Source organism: Dasypus novemcinctus, chromosome 9 (assembly GCF_030445035.2).
Source record: "Dasypus novemcinctus isolate mDasNov1 chromosome 9, mDasNov1.1.hap2, whole genome shotgun sequence".
In the NCBI taxonomy this organism is placed as follows: domain Eukaryota; kingdom Metazoa; phylum Chordata; class Mammalia; order Cingulata; family Dasypodidae; genus Dasypus; species Dasypus novemcinctus.
The window spans coordinates 41,490,680-41,510,850 of NC_080681.1; the positions used below are offsets into that span (position 1 = coordinate 41,490,680).

Below are 20,171 nucleotides of genomic sequence, written 5' to 3' on the forward strand. Positions count from 1 at the left end.
AAATGAATTATTCATTACAACCAAGTGGGTTTTATCCCAGGGTGTTTCAACACAAGACAATCAGCATAATACACCACTTTAATAAGTTAAAGAAGAAAAATCACATGATCATCTCAGTTGGCACAGAAAATACATTTCACAAAATCCAACATCCTTTCTTGATAAAAACACTTCAAAAGATAATAATCAAAGGAAACTTTCTCAGCCTGATAAAAGACATATATGAATAACCCACAGCTAACATTGTACTCAATTATGAAAGATTTCTCGTTGAGGTCAGGAACAACAAAAAATACCCATTGTCACTGTTGTTGCTCAATATAGATAGTGCTAGAGGTTCTAGCTACAGCTATTGGGTAAGAAAAAGAAATAAAAGGCATCCAAATTGGAAAGGAATTAGTAAAACTTTCACTATTCACAGATGATATGATCCTATACCTAGAAAATCCCCCAAAAAATCTAAAACAAACTAATAGAGTAGAATGGCAAGATAGAAGATAAATACACAAAAATCAGTAGTGTTTCTGTGCACTAGTAATGAGCAATCTGAGGAGGAAGTTGGGGGGAAATTCCATTTACAATGTCAACAAAAAGTCAAAATAGGGAAACGGACTTGGCCCAGTGGTTAGGGCGTCCGTCTACCACATGGGAGGTCCACGGTTCAAACCCCGGGCCTCCTTGACCCGTGTGGATCTGGCCCATGTGCAGTGCTGATGCGCACAAGGAGTGCCGTGCCCCGCTTAGGAGAACCCCATGCACAAGGAGTGCGCCCCATAAGGAGAGCCGCCCAGCGCGAAAGAAAGTGCAGCCTGCCCAGGAATGGCACCGCCCACACTTCCCGTGCCGCTGACGACAACAGAAGCGGACAAAGAAACAAGACGCAGCAAATAGACACAGAGAACAGACAACTGGGGGGGGGGGGGTTGGAACTAAATAAATAAATAAAATCTTAAAAACAAAAATAGTCAAAATAGGAATAAACTAAGGATGTAAAGCATTTGTATACAGAAAACTACAATGCAATGCTAAAATAAATCAAGGAAGACCTAAATAAATGGAAGAACATTCTGTGTTCATGAATAGGAAGACTAAATATTGTTAAGACATCAATTCTACCCAAATTGATATACAGAGTTAATGCAATCCTGATAAAAATTCCAACAGCCTTTTTTAAAGAGATGGAAAACCCAATTTTAAAATTGATTTGGAAGGGTAAGGAGACCCGAATAGCCAGAAACATCTTTAAAAGGACAAAAGAAGTTGGAGGACTCTCACTTCCAGATTTTTAATCATATTACTTAGTTTCAGTGGTAAAAACAGCATGGTACTTGCATAAAGGCAGACATATAGACCAGTAAAACTGAATTGACGGTTCAGAAACAGACCTTCACATGTATGATCAAGTGAAAATACAAATGGTGAAAAGGCACATGAAAAATGTTGAATATCGCTGTCAGGGAAATGCAAATCAAAACTACAATGAGGGAAACGGATTTGGCCCAATGGATAGGGCATCTGCCTACCACACGGGAGGTCCAAGGTTCAAACACAGGGTCTCCTGACCCATGTGATGAGCTGGCCCATGCACAGTCCTGATGCGTGCAAGGAGCGCCATGCCACGGAGGGGTGTCCCCTGTGTAGGGGAGCCCCACATGCAAGGAGTGCACCCCATTAGGAGAGCCACCTAGCGCAAAAAAAGTGCAGCCTGCCCACGAGTGGCGCTGCACACGCGAAGAACTCATGCAGCCAGATGACACAACAAAACGAGACACAGATTCTGGGTGCCACTGACAAGAATACAAGCAGGCACAGAATAACACACAGTGAAAGGACACAGAGAGCAGACAACCGGGGGTGGGGAAGGGGAGAGAAATAAATAAAAAATAAATCTTTAAAAAAAATTGTAAAAAAAATTTTTAGAAAAAAAACTACAATGAGGTATAATCTCAAACCTCATAGAATGGCCATTTTTTAAAAAAATAGGGCTGGAAAGGATGTGGAGAAATAGGAACACTTCTTCACTGTTGGTAGGAATGTAGAATGATGCAGCCTCTGTGGAAGAGAGTTTGACAGTTCCTCAGGAAGCTAAGTATAGAACTGTTGTATGATCCAGCAATCCCCCTACTAGGAATAAATTAGAACTGAAAACCATGAGGCAAACAGACATTTGAGCATCGATGTTCATAGTGGCATTATTCACAACTGTCAAAAGATAGAAACAATCCACATGTCCATCAACCAATAAATGGATAAACAAAATGTGATGTCTTCATATGATGGAATACTATGGTGCTGTAAGAAGAAATGTATTTGGGACACACATGAAAACATGGAGGAAACTTGAGGACACTATGCTGAGTGAGATAAGTCAGACATTAAAGGACAAATATTGTATGGTCTCACTAATGTGAACTGAATACAAAAAAATAAACACATGGAGTTAAAACCTAGATTATAGTTTATTAAAACCTAGACTATAGTTAACTAGGTAATAGGATGAAGACTGAGAAGGGGTACTGATGCTTGACGTTCTGTAGAATTTTCAATTAGCTTGACTATAAAAGTATGGAAATAGGTAGAGTTGATGGTAACACGTTATAGTGAGTATAACTATCATGACTGTTTTATAAACAGGATTGAGTCTGAAAGAGGTAGTCTAGGAATGTAAATGTCAATCGAAAGAAAGCTAGAGACTAATCTAGGGACTGAATAACATAGTGAACCCAAAGGTGGATGAGGCTTGTGGTTAATAGTACAAATACAAGAATGTTCTTCTATGAACTAGAACAAATGTCCACCCCTATTACAAGGTGGTAAGAATATAGTGATGCATGGGAAAAAATACAGTTTATGTAACTTATGGGCTATAGTTAAAGAACTATGATATTCTTGCATCCATGTCAAAGAAAGTACTGTATCAATGCTAAGTGTCAATAAAAGAGGGTATAGGATTTTTTTCTTTTGGACTATGGAAAACCTTCTAAGATTTACTGGGGCAATGACTGCACAACTCTATGATCAAAATGAGAGCCACTGAGTGTTCACTTTGGATACAATGTACAAAGCATGGGAATGTATAACACAGTGAACCATGTAGTAGAAGACTGACAATGGTTAGTAGTACAAATATGAGACTGTTCTCTCATGAACTATAATAAATGTGCAGTATTAATACATAGTGCTAAAATAGGGGCTATATGGAAAAAATATATCAAGTGTACACTATGGACCATAATTATGGTAACAGTCTGATCATGTTCTTTCATAATCTTTAACAAGTATTCCACAGCAATGTAAGATGTTGGTGAAAGGGTGATGTATGGGCATTCTCCACATTATGCATGATTTTTTTATAAGTTCATAACTCCTCTAGTAAAAGAAAGCTTAAGACAAAATGAGAAAAAAATAAGTGTAAGCTGAGCCTTCAGTGTATAGTGTTTTGTCCAGTTTAAGATAAAGTATAACCATTTTCTTGTAAACTACATAGTAATTGGCTCTGATATATGTCATAAAGTCATTATCACCTCAGCCTGGGTACACAGTCTGTGTGCATTGGGTTCCAAGTCCTGGTGTAATTCAAAGCCAAGTTAGAAAAGTGGCACATCTGTAGAGAACAGCAATTAATGGAGAGTCTGAGCTATCATCTTTATTGTACTTAGCAGTGGAATTTTAGGACTTCACACTAGCACACAAAATAATCTCAGTAATAATCCCTTAAAAAATAATTTTACTAGGTATTTTAGTTTGGTAAAGGCTGCCAATGCAAAATACCAGAAATGGGTTGACTTTTACAATAGGGATTTAGTAGGGTAGAAGCTTACAGTTTCAAGGCTGTGAGAATGTCCAAATCAAGACATCATCAAAAGATGCTGTCTCACCAAGTTGTAGCTGTGAGCAATCAGGCACATGGTGGTGTCATCTAAAGATGCTTTTTCTTGGAGCTCAGATGTGGGTGATGAAACATATGGCTCCTCTCTTCTCTGTCCTCATTGCTTCAGCTTTGGCTGCTCCACTGATTCCAATTTTCAACCTCTCTTTCAGCCTCTCAGGGTTTCTCTGTCTTTCTGCACCTGCAGGCGATGGTGGAGTCCTCTCTTACATGGCAAGGTAAAATGGTGGCTCTGTTTCTCTGTAAGCCTCCACATGTTTCTCCCATTTATAAAAGACTCCAGCAAGAGCACCGAGACCCATCCTGGGTCATGCCTTGCTGAAGTAATCCAATCAAAGGACCCCAACTGAATTCAGTCCAATCAAAGGGTCCTACACCCACATCTACAGGAATTAATTAACTCCAAGAACTTGATCTTTTCTGTGATTCACAAAAAGCTTTTAAGTGTTTAAAAATTTTAAATCAAAATATCTTTTAAAAATCTATTTTTAAAAAATAAAATAAAATAAAAAACAAAAATATATATATTTCACACAACTCTCTTCAGCAAATATGCCATCTCTATCAGGTTGTGGATTCCTGTAATGGTAATAGCCCAATTCTTGGATCCTTCTAAAGGCTCATCAATTATATTTGAAGCTCCTGAATCATGATGTATTTGTTTGATCCAAATAGTGTGCTTGCCAATAATAGATTTAGCCAAATCTTTGGAAACAGATATTTGTGTTATAATAATAAGTCCATCCAAATCATAATATAAGTCATGATTCCCTGGTTAAGAATAATTATATTGTAGTTTCTTCCCTGACCACTTACTTCTGTGCCCCAACATTGGAATCCAAGCTCAGGAAATGAGTCTGTCTTACTATCACCTATAGGATAAAGAAGTGCAAGCTTCTGTGCAAGACCTACAAAGCCCTGATGACCTGATTTCTGATTACCTGTCAGCTGCATTCTTCCCTCCATTTCCTGTCAGGGTCAAACCACTCTAACCATACCTAACTATCTGATGTTCCCTGAATATACAAAGCTTTCTCATGCCTCTGTCTGGAAAGCTCTCCTGCCCTGTCAATCTGGCCAAATCTGACTCCTTCTTCAAGTTGGCTCCTCCTGGAAATCTTTCCTAACTTTCCCCTGAAAGGAATACATGCTCCTTCTTTTTTGGGTTCACTATACTTCTGTATTCTAACATTTGCGTCAGTATGTTGTTTTTCCTATTTACATGCATGTCTCCCCTCACTAAACTCCATAAAGGCAGGGCGTAGATTTTAATGTTTATAATCACAGAGCATAGCACAATGTGTGATGCATGATAGGTGCTCAAGTCCTTTCCATTTTCATATTTTAGTACCTGTCATGGAATAGGCATTGCGCTGAGTTGGCAAATTAAAAATGAACAAAAAAGTAACCAATGAGCTTACTTTCTGGTGAGAGACACTGATGTTAATCAAATGATAATATAAATGAATATATAATCACAATTTGAAATAAGTGCTCTGAATGAAAGAACACCAAAAGCAAACAGACGAAACTCTAACTAGGCCAGAACAGGGGGAAGGAGAAATGGTTAAGGAATACTTCTCTCAGGAAGTAGTGCTTGTATTACCATGTGAACGATGAGTAATTAGAGCTCAGACTAGAGGGGAGATGTGGGTCAGGATATAAGGGATTTTTTCAAGGCCATACTAAGGATTTAGTTATTTATCTAAAAAGCAAAGATGAAGCATTGAAGGGTTTTAAGGAGGTGACTGACATGATCAGACTCAGACTTGTGATTTGTAAAGATGCTCCAGATGTAGTTTGGAAAATGGATGCAAGATAAATATTTATTGATTAAATAAACAAAGAAATAAGTGAGCTAAATCACTTAGCTTTTTTTTTTCTTTTTGAAGTACCAGGGGCCAGGGATTGCACCCAGAACTTTGTATTTGGGAAGCCAGTGCTTAACCACTGAGCCACATCAGCTTCCCTGAGTTGGCTTTTTCATTTGTTTTGCTTGTTGTTTTTGATCTTTCAGGAGGCACTAGGAACCGAACCCAGGACCTCCTAGGTGGGAGGTAGGAACTCAACTGCTTGAGCACATCCGCTCCCATTTAGCTAATTCTTGAATATTCATTTTATGTTAATTCTAATTGGAACTGGAATTTTAACAGCATCTTCTAGTACGGCACTGTCCAGTAGAAATGTTATGAGTTACATATGGAATTTTAAATTTTCTGGTAGCCACATTAAAAAAGAGGAAAAAGAAACAGGTAAAATTAATTTTAAAAATTTATTTTCTATAACTCAATATATTAAAAAACTACCATTTCAATATATAATCAATATAAAAATTTTAATGTTAATGAGATATTATTACGTTCTTTTTTTTGTACTAAGTCATTGAAATCCAGTGTTTATTTTACACTTATAACATATCTCAATTCAGACAACCACATTTCAAGTACTCAGTGGACACTTTGGCTAGTGGCTACCATACTGGTCAGTGCAGTTGTAGTGCCTTCATCCAGTGGTCCCCAAACCTGGCTACATATCAGAACCATCACACAGAGACATGTTATTAATATAAATAAAGATTCCCAGCAGCTTTCTCCATTAAGTTCCTCTGGAGAAAGGCTCAGAAAACTTATTAATCAAGTACACCAGGTGACGCTGATGCAGCAGTCCTTGGAAAAGCATATGGGAATTACTAGATTGCCTCAAAGTTGTAAGTAAAATGAAACCTTCAGGCATCTTGGGAAAATTTGAGCAATGCCATGGGAAGCCCAGTGGGACATCCTGCATCTCATTTCCGAAGTCCGCTACCATCACTACTGCTGAAATGTTCACTCTGGAGACTCCAAGTTCCTGAAAATTAATCAAGCTGCTACTTCCTGGAGTCCCCAGATCCAATCCTGATGATGCCATGTAAGTGAGTGAAGAATGACGGATCTCAGAAACTCTGAGGAGACCCATAGGAGATGAAAGGGAAAAGGATCCCTTTGTGGTGGGGAAAGAGAGGCATGGAGTCTAAGAGGGACATTGATAGGAATGGCAAGTGGAGCAGAGCGATAGAATCTCGATCATGCCCATCCCAACTCAAGGTGGGACACAAAAACAGTAGTGCCAGCCCAGCACTTACCCAAGAGGCAGAATAATTTTAAGGAAGCTGTGAATGCAGGTTGACCTGGAACAGTACTCTCCTTCTTCCCCGTGGTCTAGGTGATTACCACTGAGGATGGCAGCTCTTTGAGAAAGAGGGCAAGTTGGGACTAGTGGAACCCACATTGTAACACCAGAGACTTTCCACCGTGGAGCTCATTCACTTTCTTCCTTAACTCCCCCATCTCCTCCAAAATTAATATACAAAAATCAGTTGTAGGAAGCCAATGTAGCTCAGTGGCTTAGCACCAGCTTCCCACATATGAGGGCCAGGGTTCAATCCCTGAGTCCAGTACCTCAGGGAAAAAAACATTAATTGTATTTCTTCATGATTGCAATGAAAAATCCAAATATGACATTAAATAAATAATTCCTTTCAAAGTAGCATACAAAAGAATATAATACTTAGAAATAAATTTTGCAAAGGACATGAAATATTTTGTACACTAAAAACTACAAAACATTGTTAAGAGAAGTGAAAGATATTTCGAAATAAATAGGTGACATTCCAATCATTAATATAGGGGCCAATATTGTTAAGATGCCAGTTTTCCCCAGATTTATCTATACATCCTACACGATCTCTGTCAAAATCCCAGCCAGCTCTTTTGTAGAAATTGACAAGCTAATCCAAAAACTATATGGAAATGCAAAGGAAGTAGCATAACTAACACAATTTTGAAAAAGAAGAGCAAAATAGGAACTCTTGACACAATTTCAAAACTTAGTATAAAGTTACAGTAGTTAAGAAAATGTGGTATTAGTTTAACAATAGACAAATATATCAACAGAACAGATTAGAAAGTTCAGAAATAAATACATTACTGTCAACTGATTTTTGACAAAATGTCAAGATAATTCAAGGGGAAAGGATAATCTTCAACAAATGGTACTTAGGACAATAAGATATCCATTTTAAAAAAGAGAGAACTTAAACCATTACTTCACACAAGATAAAAAACCAACTCAAAATGAATCATCATCCTAAATGTAAGAGCTAAAACTATAAAGGTTCTGGAAGAAAACATAGGAGAAAATCTTTAGGAACTTGGAGTAGGCAAAAATCTATTAAATGTGACATCAAAAGCACAACTCATAAAGGAAAAAAAATTAGACTTCATCAAAATATAAAACTATTGCTCTTTAAAAGCTCTCTTTTAGAAGAAGAAAAAATCACAAACTGGGAGAAAATATTTGCAAATGATGCAAGGACTTAGTATTATCTATCACTGTGTAACAAATTGCCCCAAAACTTAGCAGTTAAAAAAAACAAAAAACATTATTACACACAATTTCTGTGTGTCAGGAATCTGGGAGCAACTTAGCACATAAAAACATCCCAATATCATTAGTTATTAGGAAACGCAAATTAAAATCACTATATACCTAGTAGAATGATTATAATTTTTAAAAGGCTAACAATACAAAGTGTTGGTGAATATGTAGAGAAACTGGAGCCTCATACACTGCCAGTGGGAATGTAAAATGGAATAGCTACTTTGGAAAACGTTTGACCTCTTGTTATAAAGTAAACATAAAATTTACATATGGCCCAGCAATTCCACTCCTAGGTAACTACTCAATGTAAATGAAAACATTTTCCACACAGAGATTTGTATATGAATGTTCACAGCAGAATTATTCATAATAGTCAAAATTGGAAACACTCCAAATGTCCATCAACTGGTAAATGGATTAAACAAAATGTGGTATATCCATACAAGGAATATTATTCAGCAATAAAAAGGAATAAACTGATACATTCTTTAACGTAGATGAATCTCAAGAATATTAGTTAAGTGAAAGAAGTCAGATCCCAAAGACCACATATTGTGTGATTTTATATGAAATTTCCAGAAAAGGCAACTTTATAGAGACAAAACAGTCAGTGGTTTGCAGGAATTGACTGTAAATGGGAACAAGTAACTTCTGGAGGTGATGGGAATCTTTAAAACTGAGTTGTAGTAATGGTAGCACAACTCAATGAATTTAATAAAAGTCATTGACTTGTACCCTTAAAATAGGTGCATTTTTTATGTAAATTATACTTCAACAAAGCTCTCCACATGCACACAATAAAACAGAATTATATATTTCACAAAGGATATAACTATAAAAGAAACCACATTATAAAACTGGGGGAGGGTAATGAGAGTTGAGATAGACTAATGGCAAAAATATTGAGAGATTGGTCATATATGATGAGTGTGTGTTAAAAACTGGGGAATATGATTATCTCAACTCTGCCCTTCATAGCCCAAAAGAGAAAACAACTGAACTATCATAGCAGTGCTTTCAAAAGTACTGGCAGAATGAGAAAAAGAATGTTTACAATGCTCTTTCACATATATTTGCTCATTTAATTTTCAAAATAGCCCTAGGAAATAGGTATAACTATCTCCACATTACAGAGAAGCAAATTGATTAAGACTCACAGTGGGGAAACGGACTTTGGCCCAGTGGTTAGGGCGTCCGTCTACCATATGAGAGGTCCGCGGTTCAAACCCCGGGCCTCCTTGACCCGTGTGGAGCTGGCTATGCGCAGTGCTGATGCGCGCAAGGAGTGCCGTGCCACGCAAGGGTGTCCCCCGCGTGGGGGAGCCCCACACGCAAGGAGTACACCCCTGAGGAAAGCTGCCCAGCGTGAAAAGAAAGTGCAGCCTGCCCAGGAATGGAGCCGCCCACACTTCCCGTGCCACTGACGACAATAGAAGCGGACAAAGAAACAAGACGCAACAAATAGACACCAAGAACAGACAATCAGGGGAGGGGGGGAAATTAAATAAATAAATAAATCTTTAAAAAAAAAAAAGACTCACAGTGGTTACACAGGTGGTGGCAAAAGGGATTTAAACCCAGTGCTTTTTACATTGCCATAAGAAAACACTGCCTAGCTCAACCTGCTCTTCTCTGACAACTCCACAACCTCGTTTAGACTCAGTGATCTTACCTTCTTTACTCTTACTGATCTAATCAGATTCTATTCTCCAGGCATTTGGAATTAGGGTCAAAAGACAACTGTGAATCTCTATGACCATCTGAAATGAGAAGTTGTGGCACAGCCATATTTAACAAGGTGCCTGGAGAAGCAGTGACAACTTGCCTTCAAAGAAAAAAAGAAGGAAGCAGACGTGCAGTGACAAGAAGCCATGTGGGCACAGAGGCAGACACACATAGACACTGTGGTGGCCTCAGAGATATACCACCCAAATTCCCTTCAAAGAAGGACTTGCTGCCCAGCCCCAGAGTGCAGTCAGTAGCTTCCAGCTAACAGCCTCAGCTGCAGTGAGGTCCTCATCCAATGCCATGCCCTGCTCAGGGCAGCCCGCATCACATGACTGAGTGACTCGGATGTAAGGTACTGGCCAGCTCTGCATGCTGTGAGACACTCTAATCGAAAATACTTTCTCCAGAGATCCTTAATTTTTTGCTTCAATACTGTCATGAACTGAATAGCTGTGTAATTTAGGGCAAATTATTTTACTTCTTTGGGTCTTAGTTTTCTTACCTGTGTCTTGTGTCATCAAGAAAGGTCCTTTTAAATTCTCACACTGGTTGACTATATGCCTACACACAGTTCCTGTTGAACCACGAGAAATGGTTTAACCACTTCTAAAACATACACTTTCTGGTGGTATTTCAGTCTCTTCTGAGATGTTTTCGTAGAAAATAGGTTTTCTACAGGTTTTGGCAAAAGACTAGTTCCTGAAGTGGCTAAGAGAATTGCATCATGAGATGTGGGAATAGGGAGAATATACACTGAAGCACTAATCCAGGGGCAAAAGAGAGAGAGACGTTAGGAGTACAGCAAGAAGGTCTAGTCCAGGGGTTCTTTATAAGGGGTCCATGAGCTTGAATTGAAATTCAAAAAAACATCATTCTTGTGGGGATGTACTGGTGCAGGTGTGATATATTTATCAAATAATACACAGTATAGTGTGGACTCAGTATACTGGCAAAGGGGTCTGTGGAACAAAAAAGGTTAAGAACCCCTCGCTAGTCCTATACTGGAGAGGCTAGGCTTATTACCTTTTCATTCCACAAAGGTGGAAAAGGGAAGGAAAGGGGTTTGAGGAAAGGGGTAGCAATTCTGTGGCAGCCCCACATGACGTCTTCCTTCCTTTTTCTATCCCCATCAGTTCACCACTACCACCCCTCATTGCAGGCAATATACCCTTGCTCTACAGTTCAACAACCCCAAATCTCCTCTTCAAGGACTACTTAGGCTTCCCCCTTCCTTCAAAACTGCCAATCAACAATACTACCAATACTTCCTTACCTCCACAGCAATATCACCATTAAAAATACCATTCCCACAGTGATGATGAATTTAGATAAGGGATTAGCTGTGATCTATCAAGGGGCCTTAATGTTTTAATGATTTTCCTTCCAGTGACAGGGGAAAAACACTCAGATTACAACAAATATAATGACAAATTTCCAAAATCTTAGAAAGTGCTTATGCTTCTGGTCTCTGATCTATATTTCCAAATTTTAAATGGAAATTCAAGGAATAAATAAATCTTTTTTTTTTTAAAGTGGAAATCCAGAGTTTTATTCTTTTGAGGATCAACACTCCCTCTTGTTGCACTCATCTCTCACCCATGGACTTTAGCAAAGGCCCAATGGGTTCTTTCTTTCATTTAGCTCCTTTTCCTGGTATAAAGATGTAAGCCAGCCTGAAGATCCAGTCAAGTTTCTTTGACTCCATGGGCAACTGACACCTCTAAGTACCCTCAAAGGAGTCTGTCCATATGATCCCTCTGGAAGCTTCCTCCTCACAACCCCAAGGAGATTTTACTAAAATCTCTCCCAACTCACTTCAACTCTCCTTCCAGCACTGCTCAGTCCCTGGTGCCTAATTATGGTTCCAAAATTATCTCTTTCTCATTCTGCTCACCCACCCAAAATTCCCATTCCTGACCAATGTGTGAGTGGTTAGTAACAGCTTAATGCTCTGTGAACTAACAGGGTCTGAGGGTATAGCACAAAGTAGTTGACAGTTAAGTCAAGTTTTGAAGTCTCCTCATTCAGTCAGGAGAATATGGATCTCACAGAGATGCTGTGAAGATTAAGTGAAATCATGGTTTTGAAGGTGCCTAATGCCAATAAAAAATTTTTTTTAAAAAAGTTCCCTGAAACACAGATGTTAAGGTGGGTTTTGTTTGGTTGGTTTTCCGTTTTCTTTTGTTTTTAGGATCCTGGGAATGGGGAATAAGTTGATAAGGGCTGTTACTGACAAATAATTGAAAGGATTAAAGTTGGACCTCTTTCCTACCGGAAATCCACCAAGATCCCCAATATTAACAGCCACCATACGTTAAGTTTGTAACATTATTTGTAATATGCATTATTTATGGGGGAGGAGTAACAGGCGATCCTTCCATTTTCTCACAAGATTAGATTTAATAGGTAACAGATTGGGGTAGGTCTTTTTCATTACAGGGGTGTACAGGTTTCACGTCTTTTACCTCCTGCCCCTCTTCCCGCGCTCTCTTTTAAGGAAGGCGTGGTGCTGTAGGACGCCGAGAGTGGGGCGAAGGCCGCCTCTCCGCGGAAAGACTTGGCGAGGCCCCGCGCCGAGAAACGGGAGCCACAGCGGGCGTGGCCTCATGCTGAATAACTCGCAAAGAAGCTGGGCAGGATCGCCGCAGAATCGTAAAGAGCTCTACGAGTCGTGAAATGACGAAGCGCGGGAGCGTTGCTTTACGGCAAGTTCGGCGATAGAGCGGGACAGAAGATCACAGTTTACGGCGTGTGGCTTCCCTGCCAGACACATGGGTTGCTGAGGGTGTGCCAGCTGGTAACTCACTCTTGCTGGCTTGGGAGCAGCCGCCTGGTATGTACCGAGTGGCAGCGGAGGTCAACGGTCTTGAGGTGATGGAGTTTGCTGCTGAAAATGAAGAGCTATTGGAAGGAGATTCCAAGAGTGGAGATGAGGGGACCCGGCTAAGACCCGAGTCGTGTGGAGACGGAGTCCTGGCTTTAGCAGGGATGGAGGAGTCCGGTCGTGGAAAGGAGGGGAATGGACAAACAGGAATGGAGAAAACAGAGGATGGAGAGGAAGGAAGTACACAAAGAGCAGAAGAGATGCGAATAGAGCTAAAGGTTGTGAAGCAAGAGTTTATGGACTGGTCGGAACTAGAAGGTGGCATGTTGGAGAGACAGTGGATGAAGCAGGAGGCGGAGGATGGACCTGAGGTGAAGGATGAGAAAGCAGACACATTGGAGGTGAAGCATGAGATGAATGGTAGTTTAGTGGTGAAAATAGAAAAGATGGAAGAACCAGAGGTAAAAGAAGAGAGAGTGACGGTGAAGGAAGAGATAACGGACTGGCTAGAAGTGAAGGAAGAGAAGGAAGATAAATTAGTGATAAAAGAGGAGATTTTCATTGATTACAGCATAAAAAAGGAGGAGATTATGGATGAGGTGCACGTAAAAGAAGAGAAGTTTGTCCTGAAGAAAGAAGTGATAGATGATACAAAGGTGAAAGAAGAGCCTCAGATGGATGCCCCTGTGGGCTGCAAACGAAAGCTGGCCATGTCAAGGTAGGGTCGGCAGAAATCCAGTTAGAATAAAGCTGTCTAGAGCGAAGGAAACTGCACTCTACTAGCAGAGTAGTAATGAAAAGTAGTGCAAGTTTGTGTCCGTGGAGCCTGAGGTGGGGAGGAGGGCCCTTTATATGCAAGGGTGTTTTTGGAGACAAGATGCTCATTGAGCATATGTGACGTTAGCAAGACCAGTGGGCATTGCCACGTTAGGAAGTGAAGTGTCTAGGGTCCGAAATACTTTGGGAACCAGATTCTGGCTTGACGTCTTATTGTGCTCTTGATTCCTTTTATAGCGGATGAAGATGAGGAAAGGCCTAATCAATAATTAGAAGTACAGTATTAGATGAAAATGCATTTGAACTCAGTTGTCAGCTTTGTTTAACTTTAATTTTCTTATGGTGTATGATCATGTGACAAAGTAGAGAATAAAAGAGTGGTCATATTCTTGGGAATATTCCTGTCTTGGACACAGTGGGTCAAATAGAAGTAGCTGTAACTTGACTGTCAGTACCCCGAGATCCTGGAAGAACAATTGAAGAGAGATGATGGCTAATACCATTTCTAGATTATTTTGATGCCCATTTTAAGGCAGATGTGAAGTGAAGAAAAAAAAGATGTAACTGCTACACTCTAAATTTGACTTGGTCTTCTAATTATATTTTTTTTCTGGTGTGCTTTAAAAATATACATAGCTCATGGATTGGACTTCTAGATACATGCATTCACACATCCACAGTCATTTTGAGATTGCCAGGAATTATAAATTAATTTATCAGTGAATCTCATAATGAGTATACTAGAAAAAGAGGACAAAAGTGAGGTGATAGTTTTTTATTTAATATATGTTTTCTTGAATTGTATATCATTAACACATTGTAAATGGAAATCGTTTCATAGAGGAGATTATTCAAATGACACTTGACAGCTATCAAGTATTTTATCAGTTACTTTTGCATATAGTTTACTCACTACGACTACATACTTGTAATGATGAGTAATTGAATTGGCATTCAGATTTAAATCTGACTATGTAATTTTATTGTGTGTGTCTGTTTTAAGCGGAATTAATATTGATAATAAGTTACATGTGGGCTTTTGTAGATGTGAAACTTGTCATACAGAAGAAGCAAAGTACAGATGTCCACGTTGTATGCGATATTCCTGCAGGTATATATATGTATTTTTTATACCTTTTTACCTTTATCTAGACCTTTGTTACTTCAAACTATAGAAGTACTTCCTCTTTGTCTCTCCAGTTTGCCCTGTGTAAAGAAACACAAAACAGAACTGATATGTAATGGAGTTCGAGAAAAAACTGCATTTGTTTCAATACAACAGTTTACTGAAATGAATCTTCTAAGTGGTAAGCCATCTTATGCATAGCAGATCGATGCTTCCTGGTCATTGGTTTATGTTGTTTGTTTATTTTTCTATTTTGTAATTTTTAGATTATCGATTTTTGGAAGATGTGGCAAGGACAGCGGACCATATTTCTAGAGATGCTTTCTTGAAAAGACCAATGAGAAATAAACATGTAAGGATTTCTTCTAATCCATCCCAGTTAAGTTCCATCCAGTCAATTAGGTTAATTGTTTTCACTCAACAATATACCACATCCAGTGCTATTCTAGTTACTAGGCTTACAACAGTGACTCAACAAGGCCTTCCACTTATGGAGCTTGTATTGGAGTGGGGGAGACAAAAGAGATGAGTAAAGAAACAAATATAATTTCAGACAGAGTTAAGTGCATACAGAATATAAAGACAGCGGAGCAGGTGAAGCTCAGTGATTGAGCACCTGCTTTGCATGTACAATATCCCGTGTTCAATCCCCAGTACTTCCTTAAAAAAGAAAGAAAGAAAGACAGCTTTGGAGATAAGAAGACTGAAAATGTGTATGTAGGAAGAGGTGATCAGGGTACTATTTCAATGTAGTGATCAGGAGAAGCTTCACATTTAGGCAGAGATCTGAATGATGGGAAAGAGGCAGTTATATGAACATTTTGAGGATTATTCCAGGTAAAGACAAACTTAAAGTCCCTGTGGCAGGGAACAAGTTTGGTGTGTCTGAGGAATAAAAAGAGGGGCAGGATGACTGAAGCATAGTGAGTGAGGAGAATATTGAACATGAAATTAGAGAACTAGATGAGGGCTAATAATGTATTCGAAATGAAAATGGAGAGGTTTTGAGCATGTTTGCTTTTTGAAAGATCATTCTTTCAAATGTGTGGGGAATGCACGTTAGGGCACAAGAGTGGGAAGATAGGAAACAGGGAGACCGGTTAGACTATTGCCATGGTCCAGGTAAGAGATGATGGCGGTTTGGATAGACTTATTGAAAGTGATAAGAGTTTCAGTTTTGAAGGAAGAGCTAACAGTCCTGTTTATATATTACTTTTAATTTTCACACCCTTTCTTTCCTCTTTCATTACGTATAAAAACTGCAAAATTTAAAACTTAAATATTGGAAATGCTTTGCAACACTTTTTCTAAAATTCTTTGTGTGATTAAATCACGTCATATGGAGTTATGTCCATTTTCAGAGGTCATTTGAGTATTGGAGTTGCAGAATTTTAATACCTTTTAAACCTTATTTTATTGGTATTATTGGTTCAGATACGATAGTATACATATCTTTTTAAAAATAATGCATCAACTCTTTTTTCCTCAAGCTTAATTAGTAGGCATAATTAAAATTCTGCCTAAAGATAAGTAGATCTAAGTAATTTTATCTTTTTATTGTGAAATATAGCATGCCTGTAGAAAACAACATAACATGGAAATATGCAGTTTAATGAATACTTATAAAACAAACATCCATGTAACTACTACTCAGGTCTAGAATTAGAACATAAACAGCTTCCCTATAGTTCCCTGCCACCCCGTGTCCTTCCTTGATCCATTCTCATTTCTGAATAGTTTTCTATCTCTGCCTATACCACAATTTATCCATTCTACTGTTTAGAAACTTTGGATTTTCTGTAGTATCAAAAAATTTAAAAAACAGTGCTACCATGAACACTTTTATCCATGCATTATGGTCCACATGTTCACATTTGTCTAGGCTTTATGCCTGGTAGTTGAATAGCTTTGTTGTGGAGGTATACATGTCTCCAGGTTGACTTGATATGGCTAAAATATTTTTAAAATAATTGAACCAGTTTACACTTCCAGCAGTATACCTGTTGTCACATCCTCACCAATACTTGATTTGGTCAGACTTAAATCTGACTGACTGTATAATTTTATTGTGTGTGTCTATGTTTTAATTTTATTGTTATAACACATATATAATAAAAATTCTCCATTTCAGCTATTTTTTAATGTACAATTCAGTGGCATTAATTAAATTTAGTGTTGTATTTCGATCACTATCATCTGTTACAACCTTTTATCACTCCCAACAGAAACTGTACCCATTAAGCAATAACTCCCATTCCACTCTCCTCCTGATAACTAGTAATCTCTAATCTACTTTCTGACTCTGTAAAATTGCTTATTATAGGTGTTTCGTGTAAGTGGAGTCATACTGTATACATCCTGTCTGGCTTATTTCACTTAGCATGATCTTTTCTAGGTTCATCCATGTTATACCATGCATTAGAATTTTATTCCATCTTATAGCTGAATAATAGTCCTTTGTATGTTTATATCACATTTTGTTTATCCTTTCACCTGTTGATAGATGCTTGGCTTGTTTCCACCTTTTGGCTATTGTGAATAACGCTGCTCTAACGTGGTAGAGTAGTACCAGTTACCTTTTTGAATCCCTGTTTTCAGTTTTTGGGGGTTTATACCTGGGAGTGGAATTGCTGGATAATATACTAATTCTATGCTTAGCTTATTGAGGAACCACCAAACTGTTTTCTATATAAGCTACACATTGTACATTCCATCAACAATGTAGAAGGGTTCTAATTTCTCCACATTCTCTCCAGCACATTTTATTTTGTTTTTTAATAGTAGCCTATTAAAGATTCTATGGTATCTTATCCCAGATTTGTTTGTTTTATTTGGGGGGGGGGCGGGGTACGTGGGCTGGAAGTTGAACCCAGGACCTCGTTTGCAGGAAGCCAGTGCTCAACCATTGAGCCACGTCCACTCTCGAGTTGGTTTCTTTTTGTTTGTTTGCTTGTTGTTTTTGTTTTCTGGAGACACTGGAAACCAAACCCAGGACCTTCCATGTGGGAGGTAAGTGCTCATCTGCTTGAGCTACATCTACTACTTCATAATGGTTTTGATTTGCATTTTCCTAGTGGCTGATGATGTTGAGTACCTTTTAATGTGTTTATTCTCCATTTGTATATCTTTGGAGAAATGTCTATTTAAGTCCTTTGCCCATTTTTTAAAATTTAAGTCCTTTTTTGTGATTTAATGGGATTTCTTCATATATTCTAGATTGTAAATTCTTTTCAAATATATGATTTCCAAATATTTTCTCCCATTTTGTAGGTTGTCTTTTTACTTTCTTGATATTGTCCTCTGATGCACATAAGTTTTTAATTTTGAGCAAATTCAGTTAATCTCCTTTTTCTTTAGTTGCTTATATGTTGGTATCATATCTAAGAATCCATTGCCCAATCCAAGGACATGAAGATTTTTTTTGCTCTATATTTTCTGCTAAGAGTTTTATGCCCTTACCTCTTATATTTAGGTCCTTAATCCATATAGAGTTAATTCTTGTATATTGTGTGAGACAGGAGGCCACCCTGATTTTTTGCATGTGGAAATCTAGTTTTTCCAGCACTATTTGTTGAAGAGACTTTTCTTTAGACATTAAATGAACTTGGCACCCTTGTCAAAAATCAATTGGCCATATGAAAAAATGCTCAAAATCATTACCCATTAAGAAAATGCAAATTAAAACCCACAACGAGATACCATTTCATACCCACCAGCATAACTGCTGTTTTTAAAAATATGTTGGAGAGGATGTGGAGAAATAGGAACACTCCATTGTTTCATTGTTGGTGGGAATGTAAAATGGTACAGCCACTGTGGAAGACAGTTTGGCAGTTTCTCAGAAAGTTAAGTATAGAATTATTATATGATCCAGCAATCCCACTTCTAGGTATATACTCAAAACAATTGAAATCAGAAATTCAGGCAGATATTTGCACACTGATGTTCATAGAGGCATTAATCAAAAGATGGGAGGAACCCAAGTGTCTATCAACCAATGAGTGGATAACAAAATATGGTATGTATATACAATGAAATATAACTCAGGTGTAAAAATGAAATTCCAATACATTCAACAACATGGATGAATCTTGAAGACATCAGGTTGAGTGACATAAGCCAGACACAAAAGACATATTGTATGATCTTACTGATATGAAATAATTTGAATAAACAAATTCGTAGAGTCAGAAACTAGAATATAGTTTACCTTGGGCTAGCTAGGGTCAGGGTAGAGAATGAGTAGTTAATGCTTAATTGCTGCAGAGTTTCTATTTAGGGTGACAGAAAAGTTTAGGTAATGGGTAGTGGAGATGGTAGCACAAAATTGTGAATGTAATTAATAGCACTGAATTATATATTTGACTGTGGTTAAAGTGGGAAATTTTATGTTGTATATATGTTACTAGAATTAAAAACTTTAAAAAAAAACCACCACCACCCATTGGACTGTACAACACAAACAATGAATCCTGATATGAACCAAGTACTATAGGAAATGGTACTTATGTAATGTTCTTTCATCATTAGTAACTAATGAACCACACTAATGCAAGGTGTTAATATTTAATATGGGCAAGTTTAATAATTAGTGTATTTGCTGCATGATTTTTCTGTAAACCTACAACTTCGAATAAAAAACAAAACAAAAAAACCAATTGGCCATAGATAAATGGGTTTAATTCTTTACTCTCAGTTCTATTCCATTGGTCTATGTGTTTATTCTTATGCCAGTACCACACTATTGATTATTGTAACTTTGTAGAAAGTTTTGAAATTGGGATGTATGAGTCCTCCAACTTTGCTCCTCTTTTTCAAAATGGTTTTGGCTATTCAGGGCCCCTTACCATACCATATAAATTGGATGATTGGCTTTTTCATGTCTGCGAAAATAGGCTGCTGGAATTTTGTCTGTGATTGCATTGAATCTGTAAATCATTTTGGGTAGTAGTGACATCTTAACAATATTAATTGTTCTGATCCATAACCACAGGGAGTCTTTTCATTTATTTACGTCTTGTTTAATTTCTTTCAGCAGTTTTTTTGCCGTTTTCAGTGTAAAAATCTTTCATCTCCTTGGTTAAATTTATTCCTATATGATTTTATTCTTTGAGATGCTATTGCAAATATAATTATTTTCTCAATTTCCTTTTCAGATTATTTGTTGCTGACATATAGAAACACAACTAAATTTGTCTAATCTCTTATACCCTGTAACTTTGCTGAATTTATTAACTCTGGTAGCTTTTCTATGGTTTCTTTGGGGCTTTCTGTGTGTATGATCACGTCATCTGCGAATAGAGATAGTTATACTTTTTCCTTTTCAATTTGGATGCCTTTCATTTCTTTTTCTTGCCTGATTGCTCTGATTAGACCTTCCAGTAATAAAAATGTTGAATAAGTGGTAA

At 37.9% G+C, this 20,171-nt stretch overlaps 1 protein-coding gene and 1 long non-coding RNA gene across 2 annotated transcripts in view; one reads left to right on the plus strand and one right to left on the minus strand.

Annotated features, from left to right (window-relative positions):
* Positions 1-12,690, minus strand: part of LOC131279725 (uncharacterized) — a 53,329-nt gene extending 40,639 nt beyond the window's left edge. Inside the window, exon 1 of the long non-coding RNA XR_009187161.2 lies at positions 12,502-12,690. This is a non-coding gene — a long non-coding RNA (uncharacterized lncRNA). The remainder of the gene's footprint in view (positions 1-12,501) is intronic.
* A 43-nt stretch (positions 12,691-12,733) lies between these two features.
* ZNHIT6 (zinc finger HIT-type containing 6) overlaps positions 12,734-20,171 on the plus strand; it is a 66,453-nt gene continuing 59,015 nt past the window's right edge. The window contains exons 1-4 of the mRNA XM_004480902.5: positions 12,734-13,578; positions 14,683-14,748; positions 14,838-14,944; positions 15,030-15,115. Coding sequence (XP_004480959.1) covers positions 12,872-13,578; positions 14,683-14,748; positions 14,838-14,944; positions 15,030-15,115 — 966 coding nt within the window. The 5' untranslated portion in view covers positions 12,734-12,871. The remainder of the gene's footprint in view (positions 13,579-14,682; positions 14,749-14,837; positions 14,945-15,029; positions 15,116-20,171) is intronic.